The sequence below is a fragment of the Peromyscus californicus genome, unplaced genomic scaffold, assembly GCF_007827085.1.
Source record: "Peromyscus californicus insignis strain IS unplaced genomic scaffold, ASM782708v3 Scaffold_20__1_contigs__length_68692818, whole genome shotgun sequence".
Lineage (NCBI taxonomy): Eukaryota > Metazoa > Chordata > Mammalia > Rodentia > Cricetidae > Peromyscus > Peromyscus californicus.
Genome location: NW_026294503.1, coordinates 37,910,563 through 37,924,270, shown reverse-complemented (window position 1 = coordinate 37,924,270; position 13,708 = coordinate 37,910,563). Strand labels below are relative to the sequence as shown.

Genomic DNA, 13,708 nt, shown 5'->3' with positions numbered 1-13,708 from the left:
GCCAGGTGGCTGCTGCAGCTGGAAGTGTGTGTGTGTGTGTGTGTGTGTGTGTGTGTGTGTGTGTGTGCTCGCGCGTGCGCGCGAGTATGTTGGGGGGGGGGGGTAACCAGGAAGCAACTGCTGCTGTACTCCCAAGTGCTCAGAGTCCCTTCCCCTTCTATTCCCCACGCTCCCCTTTTCTCCGTTCAGACTCTGATTTGCCTCCACTGGCCGAATTCGTTTCTCATCTTCAGCTGCGGGGTTTCTCAAAACTCTCCACTTTGCCAAGGCTGTGTGCGCTCTTAGGGGAGCAGTGCTAGCAGGGACCCAAGCATTCCTGTTTATCCACCCATCCCAGCCCAAACCCACTAGCGGCTGGGCTCCTGCACCCGCACCCAGGCGGCACCCAGTTCTACCCCTCTCCCTCCCCCTCTGGCCACCTCTCCTGGGCTCCATAGCAAGCACGGTGCGCAGCACTAAGTCTGTCTGCTGCAGGAGCTGCCACTGCCGCCTCTCCAGCTGGCTGGGGACCAGGCAGGAGGTGGCTCGACCCGGAGGCTGCAGGAGGGAGGGAGGGGGGGGAGGGAGAGAGCGAGGCAGAGAAGAGATGAGAAGAGAGGAGGAGAGGAGGGAGGGAAGCCGGTCCTTGGAGTAGCCTGCCCCCCCCATCCGCCCCCGTCCCTCCCGCCGGAGCGGGGCCGTCAAACGCAAACACGCGCGCACGCACACCCGCGAATACATACACTCGGGCTCCCTCCGGCGCGCACGCACAGCGCCTCAGGCAGACCAGAGCGGCGGCTGCCTCTCTGGACTCCTGGACGCCAGAGTCTCGGGATCTTCCCGCGGCTGATTCTCCTTTGCCCGTCCCTATCCCTACCCTTCAGTTCCTCCAGGCCCGCGGGACCACTCCCGCCCCGCCGCCGCCACCTCGCCGGCCGCCCCGGGAGGAGCTGGCTGGCTGGCCGGCCGGCCGCGCAGTTCCCTCGTCGCCCCCGAGGTAGCTCCGTCGCAGCTCCTGTCTTGGACTTCGCCCTGTTCCTGAGCTTCGGAGGCTGAGTGAAACAAACTTCGCAGATCGGCTGTCGCGCGGCGGGCACCCCGCGTGCCCCGCGCGCCCAGGTGGGCACAGGGCTTTCGGACCTTGGGGCATCGGGCTGCCTTGCCCGTTGCACCTGCTAGATAGACTCTCTCTCCCTGCTTGCAGGGGATTCTAGAGACACTTTCACTTAGCAAACTTTTCTGTTCCCCCAACCCAAGGGGGTGAGGAAAGCTAGAGGAAGCAGTTGGTCCCCGCGGGGCAACCGCCACCCTGGAGGCGATTCGCTGGGCCCCGCTAGCCGGGGAACGCATCCAGAGGGATGGGGAACCTCTCCCCGGGTCGCCCTCTGTCCCGGCTCCTGATCCTGATCCTGCCCCAGCCCGGCCCTCGGGCTCGAGGGGCCAGGTACCGAGGACCACGCAGCCCGCGCGGAACGAGCGTGGGTCATCCATACGCACGACTATCCTCAACGGGGCAAGCCGCCTGACCCAGGCCTGGCGTAGGGTGACCCGGGTCCAGGAGCGCTGGCCTCCGCGCTCTAGCGATGCCATAAACCTGCCTACCCTCATGCCTATCCCAGTGGTGATCACCACGCCCGCGGACCCCGTTGAGTTCGCGGAATCGACTGCCCTGGGTGCGCCCGTAGGGCCCGCAGAACTCGTTGTGCCCGCAGAACTCGTTGTGCCCGTGGAGCTCGTTGTGCCCGTGGAACACGCTGTGCCCGCGGAACCCGCGGCGCCCGCGGAACCCGCTGAGCCCGCGGAACCCTCTGAGCCCGCGGAACCCTCTGAGCCCGCGGAACCCGCGGCGCCCGCGGAACCGGCTGAGCCCGCGGAACCCGCGGCGCCCGCGGAACCGGCTGAGCCCGCGGAACCCGCTGCGCCCGCGGAACCCTCTGAGCCCGCAGAACCCGCTGCGCCCGCAGAGTCCGCTGCGCCCGCAGAGTCCGCCGAGCCTGCCGAGCCCGGGGCGTCCGCTCAGCCCGCGAAACCTGCAGAGTCCGGTGAGTCCTGTGTGGTCATTGAGACCGGGGAGCCCGCGGAACCCGAGAACGCTCCTCAGCTTGAAGGTGTTGAAGTTCGGGACGGTGAAGAGCCCGAAGATGAGGCCAACATTTCCACCATCAGCTGCGGGCTCTGCTGTTACCACCGCTTACAACTTCGACTGGAACGCAGGGCAGGCTTCGTCCGCGCGGCGCTGCATTGGGATAAGAGCGGTCCCTTGATTTCTTTCATCCTTGGCAGCTCCCTCCTCGCAGCCATGAAGCGGCAGAATGTGCGTACCGTGTCCCTGATCCTCTGTACCTTCACCTACCTGCTGGTGGGTGCCGCGGTGTTCGACGCCCTCGAGTCCGACCACGAGATGCGCGAGGAGGAGAAACTTAAGGCCGAAGAAGTCCGCATCAGAGGCAAGTACAACATCAGCTCTGATGACTACCATCAGCTGGAGCTGGTGATCCTGCAGTCTGAGCCCCACCGCTCTGGGGTCCAGTGGAAATTCGCCGGTTCCTTCTACTTTGCCATCACCGTCATCACAACTATAGGTAAATAGTGGGTGCGCCGCCACCGGGCTCGTGGGAGAAGCGGGAGGAGTCCCGGGGAAGTAGTGCGCGCTGTGGAAGGCTGGGTGGGGGGCTCCCAGCTTCAAGACAGCCCCATGTTTCTGGATCTCACCCCTCAGAGGATGATCTCACTCCTCCAGGGAATCCTATCTGGTGCCCCACACCGCTCTGGTGTCTGGGCCAGGCTTGTAAACCCCCAGAGACAGAGTGCTGTTGTCTTGAGGGTGGAGGCGCCTACTTTTGCCAAGAGTGGCGCGCTAAGAATAATCCCACAACCGACACCCACCCACCGCAACACCCCTGTGCGGGCTGTGCTTCCCTAAGTGGGTTCCAAGCCTTACATTTACTACCTCTTGGGGGAATTTGGGACAAAGATGGCTTGGTGACAGGCGCTGCTTGGGGGGGGGGGGGGGGGCTATAGGTAGTATTGGTACTGATCCTTCCTCATCTGGGGGCCTTTTGGGAGCCAAGATTTCAGCACTCATTATCCTTTCTTTGAGTTGTGGAGTGTGTTAGGTCCCAGAAGAAGAGTTTGCTCTTCTTTGGTTGGGATGGGGTTGGCAGCAGGTGACCTGCAATGCGGTCTTGGTGGGCTGGATAGGGCAGTGGGGGTGGATCAAAAGAGTCTGGATGTTGTTTGAAAACGGGGGGGGGGAGTTTAACTCACTCTGGGAAAGAGTCTGGTACAGATGGGATTGCTTATAGGTTCCCACACTCAGGTCACTGTCCACAGAGCAGTCCCTGGTGGCTCCCTATGGCTGTACCCCACTGAGGCTGGAGTTGGGAGACATCTCTAGATTGGCACATGAAGACCTGTGGAAATCTGAGTGCCGCACTTCATCCCAGAAGATGAGGTAGATGCCCTTCTGGTAGGAGGCAGAATGGTGTCTCTGGCTGGCCACTTGCCCTGTCATGGCAGAATGCCTAGGGCCATCTCCTTAGATCTGTGAGGACCAGAATGTTGACTCAAAGGTGGTCTCTTTTGCCCCTTATGAGAATCCATCTTCCTTTCCTGGACATCCCTCTAATTTTCCTATGATACTTTTTTTTTTTCCTGAAAAGCTCTGCATTACTGGAAGGGGAGGGAAAAAAAAAGACACAGGGTTTCAGGGTGCCATATGCAACAGGAAACACCAACCTGAGACAGACTCTTTCCTTCTTGCTTGAAAGGACTTTCTAAGAGTTGCATTTTAAAAATATGTGCTAAATTGGTGCAGGTTTTTATGTTTGGGGGAAGGAAGTCACCCTTCCGTTGTCCACATAACCAGTTTTGCCAGGTTGGAGAAGAGACCAGCAGGTCACTGCGTCATTTCTGTCTTTGAAATGTGGCGGTGATACAGATGTGCAAGTCATTGGTTCTGGTGGCAGGTGTCTTTGCTGGAAGGCAAGAATATGCCTGTGACATAGACAGAGGGGAGAAATTCCATGGTCCCCTAAAAGTGCCTTTTGTGATCCAGCTCTGAAACAGGGGGATTTGTTTTTCAGGCTGGTTCCCTGTAGTAAAACCAGCACAGAAAACTGTTGACTCGTCCCAAGATGTGTGTGACACAGGGAGAGGGCTGGGGTTAAAAGCAAGTGCAGTCATGTTGCAGCATTCCTTCAAAAGGCAATTGAGGTTGAGGAAGCTCTCATTGGGGTATGCCTCCTTTATTGATATGATTGGCAGTTCAGGACAGACGCTTCTAATATTTGAAACTCCAAGGGAAGAGAAGCTAAAAGCAACTGCTGTCTTAGCCCCCCAGACAAGGGGGCTGTCATCAGGACAGGATCAGGGCCACTTGAGAAAGACAAATATGTTGGTTTTTCTCATTTCCTTTATTGGGTTTTCTACTGATTTGAGGAAAACATTAGAAACACACACACACACACACACACACACACACACACACACACAAACATGCTCTCATGTGCATACACATGCACACATACATCCACACTCATGCATACTCATATTCACGTATGCATACACATATAAATGCACATACATACATACATCCATACTCTCATGCATATTCATATGCATGCACAATACACTTACATACATGCACTGACAGACACACACAAACACAGTACTCTCACATACATGTACACATATGCATGCACATACATACATATGTACCCATACCCGAGAAGTCACTCACATGCACACATGCACACATGCACACATGCATACACCCATGTACCCATACATACACATGTACCCATACATGCATGTACACATACACATACTTGCATGCACATATACACACATGCAGGCACATGCATGCAGACAGATACACATCCAGACATACACACTCATATGCACACACATCCACATGCATATACACACTTACTTGCATGCATTCATACACACCTGCATACATACATACACACACATACACATGTCCTAAGGCATCTGTGCTTGAGTGGAAAGAGTGAAATCTGGAGCCTGCCATATAGGAAGACTACAGTGATGCCATTTTCTGACCTCCAGCCTCAGTTTCCCCACCTGGAGAAGGGCTATTGTATAATAACCATTGGCAAGTGGCCTTTCCTCATCAGCTGTGGGCATGCAGGATCCCTACTCCAGTCCTGTGCACTGCAGCACTTAGTAGGTGCTGAATCTATGCTCTTGCTTTTGACTGACTGAGCCTCTTGCTGCCTGGTCTGAGAAGTCATCCACAGAAGCACTCACATCTGTAGGAGACAAAACACCTTTACGGTTACTCTTGTGTGTTTTCTTTTATTTATTTTTTTAAATACAAATGCAAATGAAAGTGCTGTTAGGTCCAGGATAGAAGCCAGCCCCCAAGCCATGCCCTCAAAGGAATCATCTTCATCTTCTATTGAGCAATGATGTTGGCAAAAATGAGACTCATTTTCACAGCTTTCCTTTTTCACCTAAGTTTGGGTGATTTCTGGTGTGCATGCGTGTCAACTCTGCACCCGACACTCTGGTTGTGGCAGGAGCCCTGAAGCTGGCTAGCGAATGTTGCTTCTTAGAAGCAGTTATTAGCTTCCTCTGGGAAATGGATTCTCAAAACGTATATAATTACTACTTCATTTCGAAGCTGTGGCTAGGCCTTCGTGCAAGACTTTGGAGGCTCTGACATGGACTCTGGTCCTAGCTCTCTGGGGAGTCCTGCGTATAACAACTGCCCTCTTAGTCAACTCCAGTCCTGGTGCCCATTCTTTCCAGGGACTTCCAGGTTGCTGCCACTTGTAGCTCTCCTTAAAGAGTCTTTACTGTGTGGTTTTCAACTTGGGTGAGACTCCCTTGCTTGTAGCCCACTGACCTCGGATTGGCTGTGCAGTTGAAGCATCCCCTCCCAGACCCATTGATGCAAGTGGGAGAAGGAGGTGGTGCTGAGGGGGCGGGGTCTGCATGGGCATAGGAGGTCTATGAGAATCATCTCTGCTTGGGGTTGAGGTCTTGGAGCTTGCATAATATATGGCTGGTATAAACCACAGTGGGAGGTTCAAGCTAAAACAACCTCTCTGCACAATGTACTAGAGAAGGGATTTCCATCGCACTTAGGTTTTTCAGTCTAACATCTGTGATCTAGGTTGGCTACCTCCAGGATCATTAAAAAGGAAGACATCAGAAGCCACCTGCGGAACTATGGATGACAATTTAAAGGCTGGTTTGCCATGGGGGAAGGAGGGTTGGCTTGTGGGTTTTCTTCTCTAACTACAGTTTTGGGGGACAGGGGAGAAGCACACACTTCCTGACTCTCTGGGACCATCTGAAGCTGTGGTTGCTTCCAGATTGTTCCAGACAGATATCAAACTCTTTCCTTTCCAAGGTAGAAGCAGACTTTTCACAAAATGGACAGCATTCATCACAGGTTTGGGTGGTGGGACATGATTCACATTCTTGTCAAGTACCTGCCCTGCCTTGCTTGATACTCTGGGGACAGTCTAGATGACAAGATAAGGTCTGGCCTTGGCAGAAGGTGCTGGAATCCCAGATAGTTGGATGTAGTCTCGTGTGGAGCACAGGTACAGCTAAACTCAGTGAGAATCTTATCTGTCCTGTGCCATCCACCAGGCTAAACACACACACACACACACACACACACACACACACACACACACACACACACACACATACACACACACACCATCCTTACCCACCCCCCCCCACACACACACAGAGCATCCTTACCCAGTATACAAACCACCTGCTTCCCCGAGTCCTCCAAGCCCCGCCCTTGCCCTCCTCCCCTCCAATCTTAGCTTTGTGGATTCTGATCATTCTACCTCAGGTCTGAACTGCCTTTGTTCCCTGAATCTACAGTGTCCAGCACATGCCATAGAGCAGGCATTTCACAAAGGATTGCAAAGCTGAAGCAGGATCAATGGGTCAGACAGGCTGATGCTTGAGGAATCACAGAGCTTAAACACTCTCTCTCTCTCTCTCTCTCTCTCTCTCTCTCTCTCTCTCTCTCTCTCTCTCTCTCCCTCCCCCTCCCTTTCTCCCCTTCTCTTTCTCTCCCTCCTCTCTCTTTTCACCCATGAGCTTGTGGGAACACTGTCCTGCTTGACAGACGAGGAACTGAGGCAGAGAAGGCAATGCATACCAAGGTAGAGTGCATCGAAGAGCATATGTAAACAGGGTCTCCTTACTGCAGGCTCTAGCTGGAAGTCACTACAGGGGTCATGGTGGGTCTGTGTGCCTGCCTCACATTCGCTCACATTTGGGGAGCCTTCTCAGCCAGGTCCAGAGGATGGGTAGCCTTGGGAGCAAGAGGGTTCACCTCTATCCACCCATGCCTATGTGCTTGTGTGCTTATTCACTCTGTAACCACACAGCCAATCAACCAATCTGCCACCCACCATTTTATCATTACATCTTGGGTGGGCTAGCCATTCATGGCCTAACCCAACACCATAATCCACCCATTCATTCTCCATTAGCCAGTCATCCTCCAGTCCTTCATGCTCTTGGACAATTTATTACATCACCCAACATTGCCCTGCAAACACCTGCCATTCAACTTCTATTGATGCACACTGCAGTCATTGAACTTTTCGCTCAGCATCTGACACTGTGTCACTCATCCTCTGTGAACCTGTCCTTCATTCCCCCATCTCACATACCATCACTCCTTTCTACACACACCTGTCATTCATTCCCCGACCAGCCACTGCCTCGCTCAGTCCTACACACACCTGCCCTTCATTTCCCATCAGCCACTGCTTCATTCACTGCTCCACAGGCACCTCTCCCTGTCCCACCCACTCTCATACCACCCACTCTTCCTTGAAAGTCCTCTCTCTGACATGGGGTGTCACTTGGCTCTGTATAACCTGTCATCAATTGCCATCCTTGCACTGCTCAGTCCGCTGCACACCTGCCGTTCACTCCCCCATCAACCATCGCGCCACCCCGTTGTCTATGCACATAGAATCCTTTCACACAGCTACCTCTGTGTCCCTTGGGCCTCCATTCCTCTGTCGTTCATCCTTGCCCCTGACACTGTATCTGTCACAGAGTTACTGGATGCCTATGATCCATTTTCCTAGAGTGCCATTGTGTCACGTGGTCCTCCGTAGAACTAGCTCTCCCATCCAAGTCTCATTTGGTCCTCCACCCCCATGCCATTTATCTCCCCATTCACTATTACTTCACTTAGTGCTCTGTGCCCTTACCATCCTCTTTTTTATCTCTACCCACTTTTCACTCACCTCCCTCCCTCCCGTTATCTCTTCAACCATTTCCTCCTCACATAGTTGTTTTACATGGTCTTCCCCCACAACTGTCACTCAGACATCCAGCTGCCATCTCATCGTTCGGCTCTCCACTCACCTGTCATTCACTCCCCAGCCTGTCTTTGTATAATGAAGTCCTCCACATGCCTGCCACTCCCCCCTCTCTACCATTGCCTTAGTTTTCCCATGATCTCATATAGTTTCCCTCTGACACATCATCACTCACGTGTCCGGGCACCTTCCATCCTCCCATCTCCCACTGGAACTCAGTTCTTCATACCTATCGCCCATTTCCTTGCCGCCATTCTCTCAGCCACCCATACACTGCTCATCCATCCCCCCCACCCCCGTCTTTCATTGTGTCCCTTGATCTTCCAGGTACCTGTCACTCAACCCCTACCTGCCACTGTAACTCTCAGTTTTCCAGCCCACCTCTGGATCACACAGTCTTCCATGGCACTGGTCCTTCATTTTCCATGGGACACTAAATCCCTCCAATCTCCATGCCCTTCCTCTTCACTCCACTGCCTTCCACTGGACCATTCTCTCTCTCTAAACCCACCATTCATTCCCTCATCTGACGTAAATTGTTCAGTTCCTGCCCTGCCTGTCAGTCATTTTCCCTCCTGCCATGGTGTTGCTCCTTTCTTCAAGTACTGGCCATTCATTTTCCATCCGCCCGTGTCCACGTCATTCATCTCCCCACCTGCCTTTCTTTCTCCATTCACAATTGTGCCATCCGGTTCTCCCTATACCTGTCAATTGCCCCACGTCCACCACAGCGCCACTGAGCTTTCATGCACCTCTTATCATTCCCCTCCTGCCGTTTTGTCCCCCAAATCTTCCACTATTCCTTCTATCCACCACAGTGTTATTCAGTTGTCCAGCTGCCTGCCATTTATTTCCGTACCCATCATAGCTTCTTTTAGGTCATCCACCTACATCCTGTCATTCTTCTACTATCTGTTATTGCATCATTCATTCCTCAATGCACCTGCCATTCATTCTTCCATGCCCCATTACATCATTTAATCCTACATGTACCCATCATCTGTTCCCAGATGTACCACAACATCACTCATTCCTTGATGCATATGTCATTCATTCCCTTATACACCATTTATCGCTCAGATCACCTTGCAGTTGTCATTCATTCTTCTATGTACCATTACATCATGCAGTCCTTCATTACTCAGCACTCCACGTCCCTGTCACTCATTTCCTTAAGAGTCATTAGGTCACTTAGCTCTACACACACCTGTCATCCATTCCCCTATGTACCATGCTATCACCCAGTGCTCCACATCCCTGTCACTCATTTCACCAAAGTTATTACATCACTCAATCCTCACTATATCTATTATCCACTCACTATACAAGGATATCACTCATTCCTAAATGTACCCATCATTAATTCCCCCATACACCACAACATCACTGTGTCCTCCATGCACATTAATTATCCTCTACACCATGACATCAGTCAATCCCCCATGCCACTGTCATTCATTCTCCATGTACCATGATACTACTTAGTCACTCCTGCCCCTGCCAGTTATTATCCTATACAGTATTACATCAGTTCCCCATGTCCCTGCCACTCCTTCCTCCACACAACTGTTGTTCATTTCCCTGTGCACCATCATGTCTCTCAGTTCTCCATGCTCCTGTCATTCATTCTAAGAACCAATGATTTCACTCCATCCTCCATACTCCTGTCATTCATTCTAAGAACCAATGATTTCACTCCATCCTCCATGCTCCTGTCATTCACACTAAGAACCAATGATTTCACTCCATCCTCCATGCTCCTGTCATTCACACTAAGAACCAATGATTTCACTCCATCCTCCATACTCCTGTCATTCACGCTAAGAACCAATGATTTCACTCCATCCTCCATGCTCCTGTCATTCACACTAAGAACCAATGATTTCACTCCATCCTCCATGCTCCTGTCATTCACACTAAGAACCAATGATTTCACTCCATCCTCCATACTCCTGTCATTCACGCTAAGAACCAATGGTTTCACTCCATCCTCCATGCTCCTGTCATTCAATCCCCTGCACATAACTATGTCACTCAGTTCCCCACGCACCTGCCATTCATCTTCTCATGTACTTTCTCGTTACATGGTTCTCCATGAAACCATAATTCATTACCCATCAGCTATTGCATCATTCAGCCATCCACTCACCCACCACTCTTTTCTCCATTTGGTAAAGGTGTCACCAACTCTTCCGTGCAATCATCACAGTTTTCCCATTACTCCTTGAGTCTCCAACCTTCCGCCATTTTCTGACTCCTCCCTCTGCCATTGCCTCACCCGGTCCTCTCTGCACCTGTAATTTGGTCCTTCCTCTGCTCTTACATCAGTCTGCTATGCACTGCCATTCACAATTCCAGTCACGGTATCAGGATGCCATGCACATACTTGTCATTTATTCTCCTCTCTGACCTCGTCACACTCAGTTCTCCACGCACGTGTTGTTCATTTCCTCACTGGGCCCAGCGTCACTCACTTCTTTATACACCCATCATTCTTTCACCCTTAAGCCTTGTTTCGCTCAGTCCTTAAATCTGTGGCTCATTCTATCCTCTGGCGTTGCATAACACAATCCTCCACACTCTCAACATCTGGCCCCACTCCCCACCTATCAGGGCACTACTATGTCTTCCTGTACCTGCCATTCATTCATCCTTTACACCACATCGCTCCCCACCTATCAGGGCACTACTGTGTCTTCCTGCCATTCATTCATCCTTTACACCACATCACTCAGTTTTCTGTGCCCTTGACATTCATTTACCCTCTGCCAGTATGTCACTGGGCTGTCAGTGCACCTGGCTTTCATTCTTCACTCTACCAGGGCACCGATCAGCCCACTCGTCACCTGCCATTATTCCCAACATCTGACATTGTATCTGTCACTATCTCCATCGCCTTCATTTCCACATCTGCCATTGTGTTCGTAAATGCATTCATTCTCCTACCTTCCATTTTTCTCCTTCCTTCCTCCATAAATGTAGCACTAATTCTCCTATCTGGTGTTTTTCTTATTCCTCCACAATCCTGCCATTTATTCTCCTACCTGTCTTTGTGTCACTCTTCCTTTCCACTAACTCATCTCCATCCACCATCTACTCTCATGTTACTCAATCCTCACTTGCACCCACCATTGCATCGCAGGTCCTCCTTACAGCTTTCACTCATTCCCCTGCCTGCCTTTGTATCATTCTGCTACTCAAATACCTGCCATGTGTTCCCTGATTCTCCCTTGTATTCAAGGTCAACTCTACACCCACCATCCATTTCCTCACCTACCACTAAAGCACCGAGTTCTCCCGTGGCGTTCCTTCCCTCATTTGCCATTGTACCATGCTTTCAGGCACCTGTCACTCATCTGTCAGTCACTACTGTATCATTTAGCCCTCCGTGTGTTCATTCGTTCATCACCATTCAATCACTCTGTCCATTCATGCTCCTCTCATTCACTTCTGCATTCAGTCAGTCCATGATGCACCCAGGAAATCTTCCTCCCAAATTGTAGTTGATTCTGAGTGGGGTATGATGGCTGCTGATGCAGGAGAGGGAAGGCTAAGCAGAGCCTGGAGTCCTAGCTGTAATGAGGCAATGGGGCTTGGGAGGCTGATTTAAGGAGGTATCCATACTGGGAGGTCCTGGAGGTAAGCTTTTTTTTTTCTGATGGCACCTGGGTGATGAGGAATTCTAGCAGCTGAGAAGGTTAGTGTGGTGTTGGTTGGGGATGATGTTCAGGCCAGGGAGCCTAAACACAAAAGAAGTGGAAGCTAGTGTGTATTGTTTTACAAAATGACTCTCATCATTGGGAAGGAGACGTGTAAGTGATGGTAGAGAAGGCTTACAGAATAAACAAAAGCAATCTCACCTCTTCATATTCACCTTCTTGGTATTATTTATGTGTGCTGCTAGAATCATCCAACAATTGTGCATAGCTGCTTATAGCATAGAACCCAAGAAATAGTGAATTAAGAGAGCAGTGGTTATCATTCTAAATTAGGAAACCTGGATAGACAGATGCCTGCAAAGCTTTAGCTCATATCTTTCAGCTTAGCTATCTTAGCTCACAGCTTACCCCCACTCACACACTCTGACTGACATATGTGTTTTATTTGGCTCTTACATTGTTTGAAAACATGGAGCATTAGCTAAGAACATTTATTGGTTTATTATAGTAGGTTACTTTGATATTTGCTTTTCTATTTATAAACACTTGTTTTACTTTATTTAGCTCCCCCCCCTCAACTTCATGTGCTTTTTCCTTTCCCTTAAAATACTAAAGGCTATGTGTTGTCCTCTGTTTGCCACTTTGGCTACATCCTATGGCCAGTTATTTGTAAATAATTTGCATGTGAGTTTTTTCTTACAATCAATGATCTGCAAGTGATTTTTAAGTGAGCTTTTTATTGTCATCAATTATCTATAAATAATTTATGAGTTTATCTTTTTTAATTCAAGAGTTAAGTGTGTGAGTTCTAAAGTTATACAGCATACATGCACATAAAAGCTTGTTAGTAGAGAGATTAGAATCATGAGCTTTGGAGCTGATTATCATTGACAACAATTATCATTTGTTGAGCAACCTTGGGCATGTGATTTTACCTCTCTGTGCTTTGCCCTTTACCATCTATAAAATGTGGAGAATAATAATTACAAAAATGACTGACAAGGTGTTTGGGACAGTTAGATTTTTTTCATTGCATTCTAAACACTTAAAACAGCTAACATGTACTGGGTGTTACAGTCTATAAGGACATTTCAAAACATTCAGTTTCTCTATTTTTTTTTTTTGAGTTTTTGTTTCTAAAGGATTTACCTTTTACTGAGTCCTTCAGCTTTGAAAAGAACATTTATTTCTCTGTTGTATGTAAAATTCTATACAATTCTAGTAACTCAAACTCATGTATGTTTTCTTTCTCAAGGGCTGGGAAATAATGATTACTGGTTTTGTGGAGCCTTGTACAGTGAGCTTAGCACACAGCATTTCAGGCTGTCATTATGTTGTTGACTTGTATGCCTAACTGGCACATGTGCTCTGTCCAGCTCACCACCATCCCAGCACCACCACACTTAGGTCCCATCCCTCACACACCCCAGCCACTTGGCTCCCCGGGTTCTTCAGTGTGTGTTCCTTGCTTTGTACTGATTATTGCTGTTAAGAGTCTGCTTGGTTCCTGAGGATGATCCACTGGAGTCTTATTTGGTGATTTGCTATTGAGGTTTATCATGGTCTCCTTCGCTTTATGTACTTTGAAGCTATATGGTTAGATGCATACAGGTTCGTGTTTGCTATTTTTTTTTCTTGGAAGATATAACAAGCTTCTTTATTGGATGATGCATTTTGTCTTTCCGTCCTAATGATTTGGAGGCAGCTTACTTTCATTAGCACTTG

At 50.0% G+C, this 13,708-nt stretch overlaps 1 protein-coding gene across 5 annotated transcripts in view; it reads left to right on the top strand.

The window, feature by feature from the left end:
• The first annotated feature begins 1,579 nt into the window (after positions 1-1,579).
• Kcnk9 (potassium two pore domain channel subfamily K member 9) overlaps positions 1,580-13,708 on the top strand; it is a 40,337-nt gene continuing 28,208 nt past the window's right edge. For all 5 annotated transcript variants that reach the window (XR_008220527.1, XR_008220526.1, XR_008220525.1 and 2 more), the window contains exon 1: positions 1,580-2,561. Coding sequence is in view for 1 of the 5 variants with exons in the window: in XM_052747951.1 (XP_052603911.1) it covers positions 1,586-2,561 (976 nt within the window). In the remaining 4 variants the exon portion in view is untranslated. The remainder of the gene's footprint in view (positions 2,562-13,708) is intronic.